Source organism: Neovison vison, chromosome 1 (genome assembly GCF_020171115.1).
Source record: "Neovison vison isolate M4711 chromosome 1, ASM_NN_V1, whole genome shotgun sequence".
Lineage (NCBI taxonomy): Eukaryota > Metazoa > Chordata > Mammalia > Carnivora > Mustelidae > Neogale > Neogale vison.
The window spans coordinates 197876553-197899763 of NC_058091.1; the positions used below are offsets into that span (position 1 = coordinate 197876553).

Sequence of the window (23211 nt, forward strand, 5' to 3'; positions counted from 1 at the left end):
GGGGCTCATCCCAGGACCCTGAGCTCATGACCTGAGCCAAAGCCAGACGCTTAACAACTGAGCCACCCAGGCGTCCCAATCTTCTTGATAATGTTTTAACTATGTTATCTACAGACTTTAAAATATTTTCTAATTCAGTTTACTACACAGACCAGGTCTCCTCATTTTCCCTATAAGTGCCAACCCCTTAAAAGGAGTACAAATATTTTGGGATTTTATAGTTTTTGGAAAATGTTTTGTCTTTTTTCACAGCTAATCTATGACAGTCAATTATTCTGGGAAAAGAAACTCTTAGCAAGATTTCTATTTATCTGGAAACCTTTCCCTCCTTAATGTTAAGAGCATTTTATTAAGGCATAATTAATATGTATTAAAAGGCACAAGTCAAAGTGTATGTCTGGATGGATTTTGACAAATATAATCAACCATGTAACAACCACCCAGATAAAAATATAGACCATTCTAGAAGCATTTTGTTATTTCTGAGAATGCTATTTTCTTCTTAATTACCAACAAGTTTTGACTTTTAAATTGGTATTTTATTTTAGCACTAGTGCTGTACTTGATTTTGTCATTATCTCAAAGGCAATGAGCCACTAACCTCTTGTCACTTTCTTTACACTGATATGCCTAGAAACATCTTTGACCATTTTGAGAAGTGCACTGACTTTTTAGGGATCAATTCATTATGTGCTAAATACCAATAAAATACCTTTTAAAAGTTCACTAAGATATTTTTACAATTACATGAAAAGAATCTTGGAGATTTAGATTCAAATGAGCACCTAAAAACATTATCTGATATATTGTTAGACAATTCTCTCTTCTGTCACAGAATAACACTAAATGCTTTTTGAACAGAATTTCCTTCTACTTTTTGACATAAATGAGCAGTTGAAAAGTTGAACCGTTATCCCCTGGGGCCACTTGTTGTAATCATTTAAACTTCAGCTATAGGGACCCATTTCTATAATTGAAAGATGATATTGGTGGTTGATAATTGTTGTCAAGCAATGATGCCAACATATGGAAAATAAAGAACTACCTCAATATTTTGGCTGAGTTTTTTGACAATGCTGGTGATGGTCTGGATATGGTTTTCCAGTAGCTTCCTGGCAAGCAACTCCTCTTTTTGAAAGCCATGGGTCCCCTGAAGACAAGCAGAGATGTCCTCCTTGATACGGAAGGCTTGTTCAAGGAGGAACGCGATGGTGCGCTCCTGGTTGTTCAGTCTGTCTTCTAGCTGACTTCTCTGCATGTTTGGAATCACAGGAAGAAAAGAATGACCCCTGGTCAGGAAAAGGAAACAACACCAGTGGCATTACAAGAATGAGTTGGAGGAACCGGAAGCAGAACTTGCATCTTTACTTCTACTCCAGTCTTGTCTTCCCTGTGGGGAAGTTTGGAACTTTGGGAAGACTCTAAGCACCTGCCTGGTTAGATCCTGGTTTGCATCTCGTCTAAGAAGATCTGACTTTGGCCTTGGTCTTACATTATGCATTTTTCATGTTCCCTAAGAAGGAATCATTTCATACTTTACCCACCTATTCTAATAAGCCGAAGTTAGATCCATAAAAATTCAATGCCTGAAAATTCCACATTGAAGGGAGTGTTACCTTCTAAGCTGGAAGAAATGATAGCTCAAAGGCAGAGATTCACAAAGGACCCAGAATTTCAGTGGAAGAGAAAACACAGTAAATTAAAGGAAGTGAGCGAAAGGCTAGGGCTCTTTAGTATTAGGGTAAAGAAACATGCAAGATCCTGGTAGCCCCTACTGGAATGAATATATTCCTCTTTCCTTTCACAGATAAGCTCTTGAAGGACAGGCTAATTCTGATTTGTCTTTTTTAAAATTTTCTTTATTGAATTTACTTTGAAAGGAAATGAGTTACATAGTTGCTCAGGGGTAAAATTTCCGGGTGCACTATGGTCTTGACCCAAATGCTGACCTGGCATGATTGCAGGCTTCCTATCCTCTCCCCTTCCTAAAACCTTGGAGGATCTAGAAAGGAAACTTAGAAAACTGTGAAAAACCCTTGTGCTGTGAGAGTTATTTTAAACTGGTGAATGTGTAGGGCATCTTCTCCTCAGTCATTTTCTTTCTTTCTTTTTTTAAATTATTTTTATTATTTATTTGTCAGAGAGATAGCATGGCAAGGGGGAGCAGCAGGTAGAGGGAGAAGCAGGCCCCCCACCGAGCAAGGAGGCTGACGTGGGGCTCAATCCCAGGACCCTGGGATCATGACCTGAGCCCAAGGCAGGCGCTTAACTGACTAAGCTGCCCAGGCATCCCCTCCTCAGTCACTTTCTATCATAAGACCCCATTTCATCTTCTACCCAACATTTGTCCTTATCTAAAGTTATCTTACTTCTTTGTGTTTATTTTCTGTCCTCTATCACTAGAATGAAAGCTTCCTGTGGGCAGGGACTTTATCTAACTTGTTTTCCGCATTGTCTCCAACACTGAGAAGAATGCCTGATATGTAGTAGGTACTCAATAAATATTTATTGACTGTTTTTGTTTCTAGCTAGAAGGTTTGTTCCCTTAAGGCTCAGTTGTTGGGAATTGGGGATGCGGGGGGATGGGAATGGTGCCATAAAGCTACAGGTTGGAAGAGCGTCAAGATTTACAAGTTTCTCCTCTTAAGCAGTATAAAGTAGCCTCAGCCTGGGTGAGGCTCTTCTTTTCTTTCACCTGCACATCTGAGGCACAAAGAAGGCTTTGCTAAGGGTTCCATTAAATTCTCTCTACCACTCATTTGACTCAAGTATGTTCTTCTGGAAAATACCAAATGGAAATATATATATATTTCCATTTGAAAATTAATTATATATATATTTATATTTATAATTTATTATAAATATATAATATATAATAATATTATAATTTATAATATTATAAAATATAATAATATAAATATATATTTATAATTTCATTATAAATTTATAATTAATTTTATTATAGCTCTATATTTATATATAAATACAGACTATAAATTTATATATAATATTATATATAATATATATTTATATACAATACAGACTATTTATATATCATTTATATGTAAATACAGACTAAAATATATTTATTTATATAATTTTATTATAAATTTATAATTAATTATAAATTTAATTATAAATTTTATAATTATAAATTATAAAGTTATAATTTATAACTTTATAATTTATAATTAATTATATATATATTTCCATTTGGTATTTTCCAGAAAAAAATATATAAATATATCTATATATCTATAGATATATAGATATATATCACACACACACACACACACACACATTCCATTCCTTTAAAACCCCAGCACGCTGACGGTACTCCCCTGGATTGGCTGTGTGAGTCACAGGCAGAAGGGAAGAGGATATTGGACCCTGCCGATGGTGACACATAGCCTAGTGGCAGACTGCAGATTTACTTGTGATCTTCCTTGAGTGAGCGTTTCTTTCTGGCCTCTCAACATTCTGCAGCCTAAATGTGCCAATGAAAGTGTTTGGTTCCTAGTCTTCCATCCCACATAGACACTTGTGAATGACGTTGCATTCCTCTCAAAATTGAGTATTTGTGGTACTCTTAGGTGTTCCCAGTGTGGCAGACATTGTCAGTGAACCCACAGTCATGCCTCCCTGACCCCCACTGCTTTTACCTAATTTGGTTGATCCTCCCATACCCCCATGTCCTTCAGCCGGGCATGATAATCATGGTGGTCTCCTTCTTCTGGGTTGAGATGTAATTGGTTTAAGTAGGAGCATGTGAAACAATTCTGGCCAGTCTGGTGAAAGGAGAAACCTTTTGTGGGGTTTCTGGGCAAGGTTTCTTTGCTTTCAAGGAGAGATATATAAGAAGAAACTTCCCACTTCTTTGCTGGATGTTGTCATGTCTGTGTGTGGTGTCTGGAGCTGCTGAAGCCATCTTGTGATCATGAGGGAGAAAAGGGTGGTAGGGAGGAAGGATAGAAAACACCTGCTTAATGACATTAAGTCTCTAAATCAAACTCTGGATTGTGAAAAATGTGAGCTAATCAACCATTTTGGCTGGAGTTTGTGTTATGTATAGCTGAAGGCACTGTGTCTATACCTAATAATCTACCAATAAAAATGACAGTTGAAATAAAAATGCCAATAAGTATTTACTAAATGTCTACTCTAGTCCATGCTTAGTATATAATGGTCTATCCCACAAGGAACTTAGTCTAATTCAGTGTTTCTCATAAAGAAACTTGAATTAGTACCATGGGGGTGGAGAAGGGAGGGAAGTTGTTACAATGCAGATTCCTTGGCTCAACCATAGATGCATTCGAACATCACCTTGAGGGTTGGGAGGGTCACCGCAAGAATATATATTTTAAATAAGCACTTAGGTATTTCTAAATGTCTTCTAAATGTTGAACATCATTGATTGAAGACTGGTCAAAGGAATCAGTGAACGATATAAGGCAGAATATAATGAAGTACTGATGTATAAAATAGAGTCTATGAGCTCTCAAGTCATGTGGATAGTCAGAAACAGTCAGCAAGGTGGTAGACAAGATAGACCGAGGGTAGAATATGGGCCCTGCCATTTACCAACCAAGTGTTCCAATTAATTCATCCTTGCATGGGGCCATCCTTGCATGGGGCCCCTGCTAGGCTGTATGGTTGTGAAGTTCTGGATGGTTCTTGTGAGAGGCACAGGGTGGGTGTGGTCAAACCAGAGAGCTGCAGGGTTATGAGGAGCCCATGTTTTCTCATGCTTCGGCGGGTGCTATCGGCCGGTGTCAAGACTGTATCCAGAGAGAAGCATGAGGAATCAGACCGAAGCCAGCAGAGGGCCGGGGGAACAGGATTGCCACCTCTGCTCAGATGCCAGTCTGTGGTCTTGCCTGTCATGATGGGCCTTGAGGATGTTGCCATTTGGCCCATTGAAGGAAGCTTCTAGGGAGGGCAGCACCTCGTGCTATGCAAGTATATTTTTCCTGCAACCTCAGGGACAGTAACTGACTTATATGAATGATGGACTTTATGATTTCTTCTAGCTTTTAAAGTTTATTTTTAGAAGTTCTTTTACACCTAAATGAAGAGCATTCCTTTTTGTGATTTCTTTCTTTCTTTCTCTCTAAAAAGATTATTTATTTATTTATTTATTTATTTATTTGACAGACAGAGATCACAAGGAGGCAGAGAGGCAGGCTAGGGGGCCAGGGGGAAGCTGGCTCCCTGCCAATCAGGGAGCCCGACTTGGGCCCGATCCAAGGACCCTGGGATCACGACCTGAGCCAAAGGCAGAGGCTTTAACCCACTGAGCCACCTAGGTGCCCCTCCTTTTTGTGATTTCTTTTCATGCTTAAGGTTTACTATAGATTGGGGATTTTATTATTATTTATTAATGATGCCTAATGAAGCTCTAGATAATGCTCTGTTTAGTTCTATTTACATGTTTCCTGCAAGATAAACATAGAGCTTATATATTTTCCCACTTCCATTACTGTAATAAAAGAGAAGACTATTCTGCAAGTGAGCTTTCTAAATCAACCACCAGAAAAACGCACATAGGAACATTCTCAATCTTTGAAGAGAGATTCCGGATACCATGGCTCAAAGCATCAGGCCATCCAAATGGTTAAAACCTGAATAACAAGATGTGGCCACTCAGATCCTTTCAGTAAGTTAAAAACAAGAACAAGCTCGCTGTTTTTATTAGTGTGTTCTATCAGTGGGACTTATACCTAAATTTAACTGTGAAAACAAAGAAATGACTGAATATTCCAGACTAGTCCAGATGGAGTTACTAACCACAGGAGAAAGAATTCCCAGGGGGGCCTTTTCAGAGAGATATTTGGACTTTACATAAATCATTGATTATGGAGCTGACAACGGAATCAGAACAGATTTTCCACAAACTCCGAGTTCTATTTCTCTGCAATTCCGTGTGACTTGGACCAGCTGTGCTGTTGCTGGCAGATGCCTCAGCACAGAGCCTCTCACTTCTCTGCCTGTTCTGTTCTTGTGAATAGAGCACTAAATTTACTCAGGAGATTCTGATAAACATTTTGGCAACCTGTAATACTCAAGACACAAAAATGAGAGAGTTGAAGGCCTTTTCTAGAACAACGAGGAGCAGAACTGAAGAAAGTTTTTCTTATGTGTGATCTATTAGGACAGTTCCATTCTTGGTGCCTAGAGTCCTGCAAACAATGTACATATAAAGTGACATTTTAGGGAACGTTTTTTGTTTTTTTTTTTTCCAATTTATTTATTTTCAGAAAAACAGTATTCATTATTTTTTCACCACACCCAGTGCTCCATGCAAGCCGTGCCCTCTATAATACCCACCACCTGGTACCCCAACCTTAGGGAACGTTTTTGATGCCTCACAAAAATAACCTGTAAGGGGTTGTGGAACAATGCAACTGAAAAGATGTTTTCTGTAGTTTCTCTTGTTGCTGGTTTCTAACCAGTTGGATTTTGGCAGCTAGAGAAGCCTCCATTGCTGAGTTTTACAAAATACCAAATGCTCCAGGGCTGTAAGGGAGGCAGCCCCAGTTTCACGGGTACAGTCTGGGAAGGTGTAGACCAAAGCCAGTGGGAGGCACCAGCTCGAGGTCTGCACGGAAGAGCCTGGAAAGGACAGGACTCCAAACAGGGACATAGCTGAGAAGAGACTGGAGGAGGAGACTGGTTGTGGCTAGTTTCTAGTGAAAAGCTATATACATATGAATGAAAAAAAATAAATAATATACTGTATACTAACTCCTCAAGTTAGTAAAAGTTTCAATAAAATCCAGAATGAATGATGTCCTTGAGTGATTGGCTTTCCTGTGGGAGGCGTCCAGGTGTTCCAGAGTGTCTGTGTGAATGGAGTTGGGATAGGTTACACTTACAGGCAAAGCGTGTGTGAACTGCAGCAGAAAATTTTTTGAGATATTTGGAGTTTTTACTGCATTTTGTAGTGCTTTTGTGATGCTTCTCCATATTGCCTGGCTATTTTGGGGGGTATATGTTTTATTTAGGGGAGTCTCCAGGGTAAAGAACACTGTATTTGGAACCTGAAGACAGGGGTTCCAGTGCTATCTTTGACACTTACTGTCTTTAACCTTTCTTAAGTTGTTTAGAAGAGAGCTCTTTGTGTCCTTGGATCATGACTCGTGCCTGACCAAGTTCGTTGAAGGATAGCAATTTACTTAATGTCCTTGAAATGCTTTGTAATGTCAGTAAGTATCATATACTTATGTTCTTATGATGATTATTAGTCATTATTAGATGGAATTATGGACTGAATTGTATCCCTACAAAAAGATATGTTGAGGGGCTCCTGGGTGGCTCAGCTGATTAAGTGTTTGCCTTCGGCTTGGGTCATGATCTCAGGGTCAGGGGATCGAAGCCTGGATTGGGCTGTCTGCTCAGCGGGGAGCCTACTCCTCCCCCATCCCCCACTACCTCTCTGCCTACTTGTGACCTCTCTCTCTCTCTCTCTAATAAATAAAATCTTTAAAAAAAAAAGATGTTGAAGACTTAACTCTTAGTACCTTAAAATGTAACTATTTGGAAATAAGGTCACTGCAGATGTAATTAGTTGGGAAGCTAGAATAAGTCATAATCCAGCATGACTGACACCCCTATAAGAAAATGGCCATATAAAGATGGAGACACAAGAACACCATGTAAAGATGGTAGTAGAGATTGAAGCAGTGCATCTAGAAGCCAAGGAACACCAGAGATTGACAGCTGTCACCAGAAGCGAAGAGAGAGAAATGAAACAGATTCTCCTCAGAGCCCTCAGATGAAACCAACCCTGTCAACACCTTGATTTCAGACTGCTGACCTCCAATCATGAGGCAATAAGTACCTGTGGTTTTAAGCTCCCCAGTTTATGAGACTGTGCTCTGGCAGCCCTCGGAAACTAAAAGAGATGATAAATTACTTAAGGGAAATTCCTAACCCAGGACAAATGTAAGGAACTTATTACTACACAAACTTCTCTCCATATAATGCTTAATAGTCAAGACACATCACTTCTACAGAAATTATTTTATTTCATCCCCACCATGACAAAGGTAAAATTTTTCTCAATTCTCATTTGGCAGTAACTCTGGCTGGGAAATGTTTTAAGCCGCTTCTTTGACTCTTTTTCTTACATCACAGCAACTTTGCTCAGGCCAGTTGGAAGCTCTTCCTGTTACATTGTGTTTTCTCAGGATAATTATGTAACTCCCAGTTCCCTTTCCTCAGCTTGGCTGGCTTCTCTCTCAGTTTTAAGGGTCCTCTCTGAGGCTCAGAGGCTGGAGGGGCTCCCTCTCTGCTCTAAGTCCTCTCACCTGAGCAGAAGCTCCTACATGTGGCAAGAACCCAGAGGGCCTCTTGGAGGTGGCAGGGAAGAGCTGAGCTTCATCAGGGCAGTCACTGCTCTGACCAGTTTGGGGGATGGGGAGGTGCTGTAGGTCATGCCTGATTCCTGCAGCTGTGCACATCCGCAGACAGAGTCTCGTCCATCACAGCCAGAGGGGTAGAGATAGAATCTAGAAGATTCTAGAGAAGAAAAAGAGACTATACTGAGGCTGATGGGGGTGTCTCCCAGGCACAGCGAAGATGCTGGGAGTCCAGACCTGCTACACCTTGCAGAGGGACCCGCATGGAGAAAGAGCAGAAGTCTAAGGTTGTATCACATCTTTCCTGCTCCAGGGGGGACTGTGAGTGAAATGTCCCTGGTTGTTGTGGTTTACCCACACGTATTGAGAAGATCGTTGGCAGGGCATGTGGATAGAGGAATGGTCAAGAAAACAGGCATCGGAGTAACTGGAACATAGATTTCAGAGTTAGAATCTTGGTTCTGTCACAGTATTGTGTATGGACAAATACTTGATTCCTTTGAACCCCACAGTCTTTGTCTTTAAAATAGTGACACCGCCTCTGTCTGGGTTATTGAGAAGATATAATGAGAAGAGGAAGAAATGAGAAGATTGCCAAGAACTAAGAGCTGGAAGCTTTAACCATGAATATGGTCAGTGGGACCAGGCAGCTGTGCCGGGTGCAAGAAGGTTTGCCAGGTCCTAAGATCCTTGCTAACAAACACGGTTTAGAACTTTCTCTCCTGGGAGCTGGTTGCCCTCATGGATGGAAATGATACTGCAAAATAAAACCCAGAAGTTGTCCAAGGTAGCATGACCTAACCCACAGAAAGCTCAACCAACAGTGTTTTGTCTTCCTTTCTCATGTCCTGTACCATACAATATCTGTCTTCATCATGGAGCAAAAGTGATGCATCATGGTCTAATAAAATGTCCACCATAGTACTAAGAGAAAACCTTAAAAATAAATACTTCCCCGAATGCCATATTCTACTCACAAGGAAAAATCATCAATCATGTCTTATTTTGCCCATTTCACTTACTGATAGTTTTATGGATCTAAATTTTAAAAACCCTTCTTTGGCTGTCAGCCAGATCCCTCATCCTCTAGAGGGTACTCCTGAGAGAATTCCCGAGATATATACTGGCTAGAGCCCAGGCTGGACAATTCCTCAGTCCCAAACAACTTCATTTCCCTGGCCCAGGGACATGAGACTTGAAGTTTATACTTTTCTCTTTTCCATTCCAGCCATCTTTGCCCGCATGCCTTTTCAGCCACCTCAGGAACGTCCTGCTTAGAAACTTTGCTGTTTGCACACATGTGCAGAGGGCCAGCTCCCTCATCTCCCAGGTTTTGCTCATATCCGATTTCTCAGTGAGGCCTGCCCTGACAAACTACCCAACAATGAGTGTCTCTTCCTCCTGCTCAAATGGAAAGTCCATGAGAGCAGGGGGCTTATTCTGTTCTGTTCCTGGATGACTCTCTAAGTGCCTGGCATTGTGTCTAGCACATAGTAAATGCTCAATAAGTGTTTGTAAAGTGAATAAAAGGCAAATAACCAGTTTTAGAAGACCAAAGAATTTTAGGGATGGAAGAGACCTTAGAAATTATTTGATCCAGAGGTAAGAATTTTTCTTTTTCAGTAGGGTCAAGTGAAGAAAAATTAAGAAAAGATTTATTGCCAAAAAAATTTTTTTATATTCCAAATTAAATCCCACGGAAGAATAATCTATGTTCTTAAATCTTATCTACTTACTCTATGATATAAAAGAATGTTCACGAGAAATTGTGAACAGAGTTGGGAAATAGCACACCAAGGCAGGTTTCTCATCTGCCTCCCGGAAACGAAATCTGGATCTGATCGTGAGCACAGGCAGCCCTCGGGACTCCGCTGCTTATCCTCACTGAAAACGCCACCCTGTTTTATGGAAGAGGCAGATACTGCCCACAAAGAAAAGACATCTTTTTTTTTCAAGGTCCCAAAGCTGATTAGGGGTGGATTCAAGAGTGGACCAGAGAGGTCTTGGCCTCTACACAGTGCTCCTTCTGCCAGCAGAAAAAAAAAAAAAAAAAAAAAAGAAGGAAAAGGAAAAAGACTTTGATGCTTTCCATCAGTTCAAGCTTCAACGAGCACCGGCTTACACCGTCATTGTGAATCAGCGAACACATGGGGCAATCAGAATTATTTACCGCTTTTAATATAATGTCACCATAATTTTCCTATAAATGATTGCAAGCATTCCGCCTCCCCCTGCTCCATGGATTAATAATATGACCTAACATTTAACAAGTACTAATAATGTGTGGGTGTCATTCCAACTGCCTGAGGCTGAGCGGAGCCCTGTAAGCACTGGGTCCTGCCAGTCCTTTATTGTGCGTGTCTCTAGATAAATCTTCTTCATCCCTGTGGAGTACATATTGCCTCTTTTCTTGTTGGATTTTTACTTTTTTCAGTTGTGGTTAGTATTTGTTTTTTTGTATTTCCTATAAATATTCCCATATGGATTTATAAGGCAGAACCTCTGCGAAAATGCAATATATATTCAGGCAGCTTAATGAGTTGATAGTGACTTTTGCTTGTGTAAGTGCCCTGTTTGCATATCAATAAATGTGTTGCAGCTCAATGAGTAGTATGACTTGAAGGATGAAGCAATTTTTAAATAATTGTTGTTTTCCCATTTATTTTATTGCATTTGACCAGTCAGTTCGAAGTACCTGCGCTGAAGATTGAAATGCCGGAATGCCATTTTGCTTTTCCAGTTAAACAGCCACCTAGGAGTTTGCTGCCCTAAGCCGACTTGTAAACATTCAGTGGTTTCCCACAAGTCTCCATTAAGTCTATCAGCTATGTTTCCACGGGAACTGATATTCAGTATACCATGATAGGCTACTGCTTGTAGGGTTATCAGAAAACATAAGGTTAATTAAAAAAAAATACAAAAAAAAAAAAAAAGAAAACATAAGGTTATACAATCCTTGACTTTTGAGAGTTTGGATCCTGCTCTGGGAGATCACAGGGGAAAGGTCAAAAACAAAACAAAAATAATTAACTATCTTAGGTGGCACATAGAAATGCTAGACATATGGCTTAGAACATAAGAGAGAGGTTTGGGGGAAGATCAAGGTAGAAATGAATTTTGGGACTACAAAATCTTCATTATGCTTTTGCTTTGAATTGTAGACCATTTCTCCCCCTTTGTCTTAATTTTAGTTTCTCTGGAATCCAAGAAATAGCAAAAACTTCCCTGGATTTCAAGTTTATTACAGTCCTCCAGGAATTTGTTCTGTCATCTCCCAGGATGTAGGTCAGCAGCACAGGCTAAAGAAATCCACTTGGGTTCATACTGGAATTTGACAGATCAGAAGAATGATTTCTATTTTCCATTTATCTTGTGTAGATTCAGGTAGGAAGAAGACTCCTTTTCTTCCTCGGATGGCAAGGTTAGCTAATATATCCATGTAAAATAATTATTTCTATGTATACCACATTCATTTTCCTTCACTTAGAAAAAAGTCACTGATCCAAGTATTGTATTTTTTAAACATTAAAAAAATTCTTTTTTCTTGTTTGGCTTCATTTTCTCTAAATTATTGGCCTTATTGTCTCCTAAATAAATAGAAGTTATGGGCAGCATAAAAAGAGGAGCCGAAATGCTGTGGCTGGAGTATTTGTGGTATGTTAATTCAGTTGGCTAAGGATCAGGGAAACTCTCAATTGTGAACAGATTGTAATAAAAATCTGTGAGTTTAAAATTTTTATCATCTTCATTGTTAAAGGTAATATAAAAAATGAAAATCCAGTATTTAGATCTTTCTCTTCTCATTGACTCATTTCATTTGTTTGATAACTCTTCTTCTCTGGTCATAATGTATATTTTAGGATCAGAGTTATTTTTAAAAGAATTTATTTATTTATTTGAGAGAGAGAGAGAGCATGAGCAGGGTGAGGGGCAGAAGGAGAAGCAGATTCTCCACTAAGCAGGGAGCCCGATGCAGGGCTCAATCCCAGGGACTCTGGGATTAGGACCTGAGCCAAAGGCAGATGCTTAAGTGACTGAGTCACCCAGATTCTCCAGGGTCAGAATTATTTTAAAGCTACAGTGGGTCCAAGAGAGCTTCTAATCTAACCTTTTCATTTGGCAATGAAAGAACCAAAGCCAAGAGACATGGACTGACTGACTGAGGTCATACAGAGATGAAATCCCAAGTGCCCTAAAACATTCATTCATTCATTCATTGTTCATGCATTCATTGTTGCTTCAACCAAATCCTCCTTCTGACATACAAAATAGAAAACAACTAAATTGAATATGCATTGCTTCTGTGATCCCACCTTTACCAACTGGAATTTGAGGGTCTTTGGGCATTGTATATGTATCAATAATATGTTATATCTCCAAGACCATCCCTGGATGAGTTCCAGGTATGGCACTGTAAGCAGCAGAAACAAAATTTTCTGATGATTCATTTAATATACTTAAAATTTTCTGAGTTTTTATAATGAAATGTTAATAGATTTATTTGGTGTATTTTGAAAGTCATCATTAACTCTATCTAATCTTTCCATGTCATTCATTGCCTGCATTGTATGATTCATAATCTATAGGAATCTATAGAAGTTACCTAAAGAGAAGGCTATAAAACTGGCTTGTTTTGTCAAAAAGAAAGGAATAGCATAGCAAAAAGGAAAGGAATAGCAAAGGTCATCTTCTGAAGTTGCTTATGCTGTCTCTTCTAAAAGCAGAGAACCAGTTTAGATGAACTCAAAGATCTTAGTCAGGCACTTTAATCTCTAGCCGAATCATTAAACATAGTAAACAGTTAAAACTAGTTGTAATTTTCAGACTTACTTGTCAACATACTGAACTAGATCTGTAGAATTCTTGGTTGACATCGTGGCAGGAGAAAATCTTACCTGAAACAAAGGTCATGGGTTTAAAATGTATCATCATCTACTTTATAGGTAGGTCTTATCCATCTTATTTTTATATAAATATTTTAACTTTAAACAAAATACACACTATAGACCATCACCCAGTTAAACTTGCACATGCTCTGTCTAGTATTTCTAGAGACTAAAACAAAGATCAAGTTCTAGAAAGATACTAGAGGGCCTCATTTTGTATATTGATATCACAATCAGGAGAAACTTTTTGGACGAGTCAAAACCATGGATTATTCTTAGAAAAAATTTTAATGAAATATCCAATGATTATTGAGTGAGTTACTAAACAAGTTCTCATAGAGTGAATTTACTCCAACAAGCTAATTTCTGAAAGGAATCACTAGTTTTCAAAAATGAAGTCCAAAACTAGAAATCTAGTCTATCCAGATAATTTCGTTTTCTAAGAAACCTGGATATCAGTTTATTACCGTCAATGAGAAATGAAAGCAGAAGAGAGTATTGTACATAACTTACTAGTATTGAACATAGTTGGTCATACGAACTCTTAACTAATTTGATAACTACTAAGAAGTACCCCTTGTACCAAAGTTTATAATCTGGCAGCATTTCTAGGAGGAATAAGACCGCCCAATCACTCACTGTTTGACAATACGCTACAACTGTTCTAAATGCTAATGTTCTTCATTTTTAAGATCAAAAACAGGACATAGATTTATGCTCAATTTAATAGCCCATCACTGAACTGGATTCAGTCAGGAGAGTATGAGTGGTATTGTGCCTCAGTTTGCAAGTTACACAACATCGTTTCCTGGGGTATTTTTCTTAGTTTAAGTTATTGTACACCACCATGTTGACAGAGTAGATAAGACCCACAAATAGAAATCGTTCCTTTTGCAAAACTACCATGTCTTACTTCTTAATTTAGCACCTAAGAGACTTAATTGGAAAGCTCTCTCCTCCACTAAAGCTTAAAAAAAAAAAGTAAGTCTATTATCAAGGAAGCTAATAAAAACCCCTGACAATTGTTAGCCTCTCCTGACCCTGCCCTCTTGGCGGTGGACAACTGGCATGGTTCGAGGCTGCTCAAAATGGAGCCAGTGACTGCCGTAATCATGCCTTAGGCCCTCTCTCCCCATTGCTGAGAGGGCTTTGAGGCTCTGAAGCCAGGTCTTCCCCTACACTGATCCCTGGGCACCCAGGGGTCCCATGTGAGGGAGACTATCCTAACTACCTACAGAACATGACTGACCTTCTGCCCTGATTTGTGTTTGACTCCAGTTTCAAGCTAGAACAGAGCTGGGCCCTGGGGCTCGTGGCCTACTCGGTACCTGTTCTTCCTTCTCACCTCTCCACGGTGACCCTGAACTAGTCTGGCTGTGGTATTCGATCAGCACTGGCTGCTCCCTGGCCTTCCATGTCTGACACCTAGGAGCCCTTTCATTCCCTTCTGTGGCATGAAAGGCTCTGTGAATACTGAGTCCAAGGACACCAGATTACCGGGTGATTGTCTCCTCTCCCCTTCTCAAGTGAAACTGTTGGATATATATCTTTTACTTTAACCGTATTTTTAAGCCTTATTTTGAAGACTGAAAATAGCATCCTCTTAAAAACACAGCTACAATTCACCTACTTTTAAAGTAGCACATATTAAACCTGAAAACGGAGGGAAATTTGGAAAAATATAGAAAAGTGAAAGATACAGAAAAAAATTCTCATTGTAATTGTACTGGCTATACAGAGAAAAAGCTGTTAACATTGCAGCCTGTTCATCTCCTTTTCTGTGCAATTTCTGATGTATCTAAGATAGTATGTAAGTTTTTATATCTTTGCTAATTGCTTATAGGAGATAGCTCTGTTTCATCTCTGTTCCTACAAGCTAGAAAGTAAATTGTTAGATAATTACACAAACAACTTGGTGGCTGCTCATGGACTTTTTACATGTATCAGTTTTCACCTGTCTTCCAACAATACCTTAAAATGCTGTGTTCCTTTATGGCTTGGTTAAGGCCTATAAAATACTTTCACATATAGGATGTCCTATAAGGTGGGAATCATTGTCTTTACTGAGATCCTACCATATTGCAGAAAAAATTTAAGATGATTATTTTTATAGGCAAGGAAATCTGAGGATTAGAGAAATAGCAGACTTACTCAAGATCATATACATGATGATAATAATCATCATTATAGCAACTGACTGAGTCCTTCTTACTTGCTAAACCCTTTTTATCTTAGTGGTTCATTCAAACCTCACATCTCTGGATGATACGCCTAATTAGTCCATTTCATAGAGGAGAAAACAGAGAGGTTAAGTAATTGCTGGAAGTCACACAGCCAGTGGGTGCTACAGCCAACAAGACGCAAAAACCAGTGCTAGATACTGGGCTCACTTTCCAGTGCTCTTTCCATCACCAGAGGCTGCATCCTCTGGTGAGATCTAAAAATACTGCTTCTTCGAATGTTCTTTTTCATTAATGACAAGTACCAATAAGAGAAACTTATTTAGCTATTCTCTTTTTCATGGTAGAGATGAAGTCTGTATATTGAATTTTTCATAGTTTCTTTTCAATCTTTTTTTTAAAATTTTATTTATTTGACAGACTGAGATCACAAGTAGGCAGAGAAGCAGGCAGAGAGAGGAGGAAGCAGGCTACCCACTGAGCAGAGAGCCCGATGTGGGGCTCGATCCCAGGACCCTTGAATCATGACCTGAGCCTAAGGCAGAGGCTTTAACCCACTGAGCCACCCAGGTGCCCCTCTTTTTAATCTTTATAAATAATAATTATCAAAAAATTTCTCCTATTTAGCTCTGCATATTAAAAGTCAGTCCAATGAATGTATTCACATATCAAGACCCCTTTTCCTTTCAGCTTGTGTGGTCACCAGCGACGTTGTCAAAGCAAAACAAACAAGAAATGTAGGTAGAGTGAGAAGAAAAACAACTCTTCTAGGACTCCTTAGAACTCTCTGAACAACACTAAACTTTAAAGAAGCTGAACAAAATATTCTATTTTTACTATGAATGTCTAAAAGTACTTGCTTTCTTTTCTTGGTCATTGACTGAGCCAGGAAGGGGGCCATCAGTTTCCTTCGGCTGTTCCTCTGCAGTCGGGGAGGCACTTTTGTTTACATCTGTATCTAGGCAACCAGAATGCTGAATCAGATCAGGAACTAAGGCAAGTGAATTTTTGCCCTGGTGGTTAAACTTTTTTTTTTTTTTCTTTTAAATTAAGGGCAGTTTCTGTACATACAGAGAAGGTTAAGGAAGGCTTCTCATTTATTTTACACTCCCCTTTTCTGTCCTCTCCTACTTCAATACTTCACCAAACCCTCATCAGACCCATCGTCAGCTAGAAGAATTTATCGTCCCAGATACTTCCATTAGATGCTTAGGAAATTTTGTTGAGATGAGCCACTTAGATCAAACTGTTATAAAATAACAGGAAATGATTTCTCACCCTATTGTGCCCAAACCATCCAAGGATCTCCTTTGGGATTTATTACCTTGTTTATATGTAGTAAGAAATGTAAGTAAGGTTGTCAAGGATGAGAATTTAGAGACTTTGAAAAATCCATGCGATAAATACCTGAGCTCATGATGCTTGATTTCCTGGCTTTATTTTTTGTTGATTTGACTTTTTTGAAAGGGAGCAGAGATTTTTTAAATTTTCTTTTTCAGAAAGCCAAAGCTCTAAAGAAACCTGGTTGCAATCTGACTAAAGTCTTCATGTTTCTGGGGCATCTTCCCAGAGTGGCTCAGTAGCATTGTGACTGCAGGAAAGATCTGTGACGTCAGTGGGGTTGGCCTTCACACTTAAGTCCGGGATTTCAGAACTTCAAAGGTTTTTCTGAGTACTCACTGTTGTAAGATCATTAGGTCCTTCGTCTGCTGGTCCCATTGGGCGGAGGTGGGGTGGGTGGTTAGGCTGACATTTCACACCCTTTCCCTGATTGCACCTTCACATTTGATAGGAGACCAGTTTCCAACACATTAGACAAAGAGAATGAACTTCTAGGGAACTCCCCAATCTTCCTCCCAAGTGTGCTCAGTCAGGAAGCTAACTCTGTGGGCCACTAGGGGGAGTCTCACAGAGTACGTGGCAATAATTATTGGTGTGGTGGGCCTGGGCTTTAAATGAATTCAAATATTGAACTTTGACTTTGTAGAGAAAATGTTGTTCCGTTATTCAGCCAAAGAAATGTTGATTGTTTCAGCTCTGAAATATTTTCCTGAGTTCTAAAATTGGAATCTGCAGATTTTGGTAATACTACCCGGCCCTCTTGTACAGAAATTGTATTATTGGTTGAATTATTTTTCAAAGTACGGTGCCAGGTTTGCCTTGCTCTGGGGACATGTAACGTTCAGGATGCCAAATGACAAACTTAAATCCCACAGACAAAAACCTCCATGATTTTTGGCTTCAACAGTATGTCTTCCAGTGCTAAGCTGAGCTCTTAAAACTTAGAAATACAGTATTTCATGGTTTGTAAGCTGTCCAAAAGACTCATTACACCATCCTGGTCATCATTTTATCAAGCACCAAGGGGGACTGGCACACCATGAGTGACAGGAAGTGGCCACGGATACTGAACCCTGACTCTTCAACCAACTAGCTCTTTGCTTTGGGCAAAATCACCTCACTTCTTCAAGACTCCGTCTTCTCATTTGTAAATTGAGCTAATAATATTGATTTCCTAAGGTGGTTGAGAGGATTAAATGCAATGATACACTTCAATTATCAGCTGAGTGCCAGGGTGGGAGTCCACTAAAAGGTAGCTATTATTAGTGATTATTTCACAAGGTGGCAATTATCCAAGAAGTACATACAGGGTCTGTGTGAGAAAGGAAAACTGGCTTTGACCTTGCTAAGAAACTCTTCCCCCTCCCCCACCCTTAGTTTTCTCTTTCCTTAAATTCAGCTGCTGGTCCATAGCATTTGGCTAGAAAAATGGACTTCAGTGAAATTAGAATCTAACTTGTTTGTTCTCTAAGTGGTTGCTTAAACAGTGCACACAATATATTTGTACCATTGGATTCCCATCAGCTGAATGCATGTGTCAAATCCCTCCTGGAAGTCAAAAATCTACCAAGACCTCTTCTAATCCAGGCCCACCAAGAATAGAGCCTAAAGCACAAAGGCCTATAATGTTCATTTTTTATCTTGAAAATTTACAAATGACATTATATTCTGATATTACTTTAAATATAGGCATAAGGAAATAATCTTGTGGCAGTGGTCAGTGAAGGGTTTGGCAAGTGTTGAGCGTCAGCTGAGACAACTGCTGTGTTGTGCACTCCACAATCCTAGGGGACACCTTTCACACCAAAACATTGTAGATTTCCATGTTTGTTTTAAGTTTTCAAGTGTATGTCAAGAAAATATTCTAGGGCGCCTGGGTGGCTCAGTGGGTTGGGCTGCTGCCTTCTGCTCGGGTCATGATTCCAGGATCCTGGGATCGAGTCCCGCATCGGGCTCTCTGCTCAGCGGGGAGCCTGCTCCCCCCCCCCGCCTGCCTCTCTGCCTGCTAGTGATCTCTTTCTAAAAAAAATAAAATAAATTAAAAAAAAGAAAATATTCTAACAAGCCAAGTATATCGGGGCAGTTTTCTGATATGTGGAAGTAAACGTTCTTGAGGAAGGGGCACCTATTTCTTTTTTTTTTTTTTAAGTTTTTATTTATTTTTTTGAGAGAAAGAAAGAAAGCACACACAAGAGAGAAGAGGGTTTGGAGGGGAGTAGAGGGAGAGGGACAAGCAGACTCCAAGCTCAGCTCAGCATGGAGCCCAACTTGGGGCTCAGGCTCATGACCCAAGATCATGACCTAAGCCAAAATCCAGAGTTGGCCACGTAACTGACTGACCCACACAGGCAAGAGGGCGCCCATTTCTAACTCACCACAAGAAGAGTAAATGGACCAGAGGCAGCCCTGATCCTGAGTGTCTGTGGAGTGTCATGTCCTCAGCTAATTAGCTTCAACCAGCCCTAGGCCACAGCAACCAGTAGTCACTGGCAGAGTGTATCCTGTTCAACTTCCTTTTCCTGGGGCGCCTGGGTGGCTCAGTGGGTTAAGCCTCTGCCTTTGGCTCAGGTCATGATCTCGGGGTCCTGGGATCGAGCCTCTCATCAGGCTCTCTGCTCAGTGGGGAGCCTGCTTCCTCCTCCTCTCTGCCTGCCTTTCTGCCTACTTGTGATCTCTCTCTCTGTCATATAAATAAATAAAATCTTAAAAAAGAAAGAAAAAGTATTCAACTTCCTTTTCCTGTTTGTCACCTCCGACCTGTTCTCCAGAGTGTCCTTAGGCCATCCTTCCTGGTAAGACCTCTTTTGGACCTGAGGACCTTTCCTTGTGCTATTCCAGTTTTACCTGCTTTGGTCTTCTAGCCATCTCTGATGTTTTTAACACTTTACATTTTAGAAGATGCCCCTCAAGGTCCATCTCATGATTCTTCTAAGGAAGACGGTGCAGACACAGCATCCCAGTTTTACAGATTAAAAACACAAGAAGGTTTAGAGAGATGAAGTGATGCACATGAGTGAATGGTGAAACCGTGACTGACGAGTCCCTAGGTCCGCTAACCCTTAGCCTTGTGTACCAGCCCTCCTGGCATAACCGTTCTGGATTCCGTTGAGGTGTCGGGGTTTGTCTTCCATTCTGAAGGACTGCTCGACTCTCTCTGGCCATTACATTACATTTCCTTACCACGGACTCTCCTACTCTCCTAGATGACTCTCCTACTCTCCCTCACCCCTCAAACGGCCAGCAGCTACCCCCATCCCCCCTTTCAGCTCATGACTTTTCCTTTCCATTTAACCAAGAAAGCAGAAATTATCAGAAGAGAATTTTGATGTGTACACATGCTATGACTGTAAACCTACGGGCATCTCTGTCCCTAAATTTTGTCTCTGGTCCTGTTTCAGTGAATGAACTATCTGTGCTCCTTGTTTAGGCTCAACCCCTAGTTGGCCATAGGTCCCACTCCCTCTCAACTATTCAAGGATTTCTCTTTCTTCCTATCTAGATCATTCTCATCAGCACACAAACATGTTTTTTTTTCCCTTCTACCCATTTTAAAACAAACAACCTTCTTTTGATCCTATATATCCCTTTAACTGCTACCCCCACCTTTTCTAGAAAGGAAAACTCCCTCGAAGTGTTATTTTTATTTTTCTCTTTCTAATTTCTCTGTTTGCTATGGTCTAGATTGTACACTGCCCCCACCCCCCCACCTCCACCATATATTGGTGCCCTAACCCTGAATGTGACTATATTTGGAGATAAGGTGTTTTAGGAGGTAATTAAGATTAAATGAAATCAGAGGGTGAGGTCCTAACCTGATAGGATTGATGGCCTCAGAGAAAGGGATCTCAACCTCTCTCTGTCTCTGCACACACACACACACACACTGAGGTAAGTGAGGACAACAGAAGAAGCCAAGTGGGGGATCCTCACCAGGAACTGAATCTGTCAGCACTTTGATCTTGACTTAGCAGCTTCCAGAACTGTGAGAAATTAATTTCTGTCATTTATACTGCACAGACCATGGTATTTTCTTAGGGATGCCTGGGCAGACTAAGACTCACCACAAGAAGCTCAGACTAAGACTCACTAAGACGCTCTTGAAACACCGGAATCCAGCTTTCTGTCCCAGGCACCTTCCCCTAAAACTGCCCTTGTCAGAGTCCCCTGTGACTTCTCTATTGTATATCCAGGGTCAGCTCTCTGTCTCTGTCTCTCTGTCTTCCTGCCCCTTGCCCCATCATGCAGCAGCATTTGACAGAGTTGAGGGATGTCTTTTCCCTGAAGCTTGCTCCTTACTTGGCTCTCAGGGCAACGCATCTCCCAGGACTCTATTCTTCCTTTTCATGGGTTTTTCATTCATCTCCCTCACCTCTGAATAGTGAGTCAATGGTTTCAGTATTCTCAGAGCTTTCCTAAAGGTCCTACGTCCTGGGAATCAGCCTGGGGAAAACCAGGAAAGCTGGTCACCCTACTGGTGAATATTGTGGCCCAGAGCTCAGTCCTTGCACTTGGACACTCATCACCTTGATGAGCTCACCTAATCTCATGGTGTAAGCTGGTGATCCTGCGAGTCCCCTTTCCCCTGGAGCTGCTGCCCATGTAGCCTTCCCTGCCACATAAATGGCAAAATCTCTTTTCCAGTTGCTCAGATCCCAGATCTTGGAATTCCATGTTTCTCTTTTTCTTTCAAACCCAATGTTTGCCCCACCTTAAAAATATATATACAGAATGGGTCACTTCTCATTCCTTTGTGCTGCCCCACAGGTCCAAATAACCATTGTTTTTCCCTAAGCCTATCACAAAGCTTTCTAAAACCAACCTCCCTTCTGCCAAACTTGCCACCCATAAAGTATTCTGAACAAAATAGCCAGTGATGTTGTCGAAGGGTGATCATGAAACTCGTCTGCTCAAAATCCTTCAATAGTTTTCCATCTTGTAAAAGATGAACCCTTGTATCTACAGAATCTTTTTGAGATGTATGTGATAGGGTCCTCCTATAGCCATCTGACCTCATCTCCTACATCTCTTTTCCTGGGTACTCTCCTCCAGCCACAGAGGCCGCCCTGGTGCACTCCTTCGTCACACTGGCAGGCTATTGTTTCTGCGCTTTTCGTCTCACTGTTGCCTCTGCTTAAAGTACCTGTAAAAGTGCTGGCGGTATTTTGATAGAGGTTGCATTAAATGTGTAGATTGCTTGGAGTACTATAGACAATTAAACAATGTTTGTTCTTCCAATCCATGAACATGGGATGTCCTTCCATTTCTCTATGCAATCTTCAATTTCCTTCATCAGCGTTTTCTGATTTTTAGAGCACAGGTCTTTCACCTCTGGTTATATTTATTCCTAGGTGTCTTATGGTTTTTGGTGCACTTGTAAATGGGATTGATTCCTTGACTTCTCTTTGTGCTGCTTCATTAGTGATGTATAGAAATGCAGCAGGTTTCCGTACCTTGATTATGTATCCTGTGACTTTACTGAATTCGTTATGATCCCAGGGTCCTGGGACCCCACATTGGGCCCCACATCAGGCTCCACGCTCAGTGGGGAGTCTACTTCCCCCTTCCCCTGCCTCTTTCTTTTTCTCTTTCTCTCAAATAAACAAATAAATCTTTATAAAAATAAAAACTATACATTTCATATTACTGCTGCATTTCCCCCTTGGTATATACCTGTATCATATACATATGATATATACATATACCTTTTTTATTGTTTTTTCCTAATAGAATCTGAGCTCCACGAGGGCAGAAATCTTTGTCTCTTTTGTTTACTACTCTGCCTCAATGCCTGGAACAGGGTCTGGTACATGGTAATTGATCAATAAATATTTGTTAAATGAATGAATAAATGAAGGCCATCAGGATGTATAAATAACAGAGGAGAAATAAACATAGAGGAATGCAAAAGTCCAGATGACTTTTCTCTGGGCTTAGGTGGTGAACATGGCACAAATTGTTGAAGGAGCCGTCATTCTATTTAAATCTTTTTTTTTTTTTAAAGATTTTTTGTATTTATTTGACAGAGAGAAATCACAAGTAGATGGAGAGGCAGGCAGAGAGAGAGAGAGAGAGGGAAGCAGGCTCCCTGCTGAGCAGAGGGCCCGATGCGGGACTCGATCCCAGGACCTTGAGATCATGACCTGAGCCGAAGGCAGCGGCTTAACCCACTGAGCCACCCAGGCGCCCCCATTCTATTTAAATCTTAACAAAAATGCATGATGGGTAGTTTCTAAGGTCTGAGTGATGTTCCCTATGGTTTGACTCTTCTCTCTGCTGTACTAAGAGCCTTCAGAACACTTCCAGGCACTCTTCCTGCCTAGGACCCTGCACTGGTAGTTGGAGAAAGGAAAGACCTCTCTCTTCACCATCAAATATTTCTTGTCCTGTTCTCCTATGGTCTGACTTTCTGCCAGTGCCTGTTAAGAAGGCTCTGTTTAGGGATGC

At 40.4% G+C, this 23211-nt stretch overlaps 1 protein-coding gene across 1 annotated transcript in view; it reads right to left on the reverse strand.

Moving 5' to 3' along the window:
- Positions 1 to 16330, reverse strand: part of FAM81B (family with sequence similarity 81 member B) — a 53243-nt gene extending 36913 nt beyond the window's left edge. The window contains exons 1-3 of the mRNA XM_044240261.1: positions 16283 to 16330; positions 13191 to 13255; positions 1046 to 1289 (exon numbers count right to left, since the gene is read on the reverse strand). Of these exons, the coding sequence (XP_044096196.1) occupies positions 1046 to 1289; positions 13191 to 13255; positions 16283 to 16327 (354 nt within the window). The 5' untranslated portion in view covers positions 16328 to 16330. The remainder of the gene's footprint in view (positions 1 to 1045; positions 1290 to 13190; positions 13256 to 16282) is intronic.
- Between the last annotated feature and the right edge of the window lie 6881 nt (positions 16331 to 23211).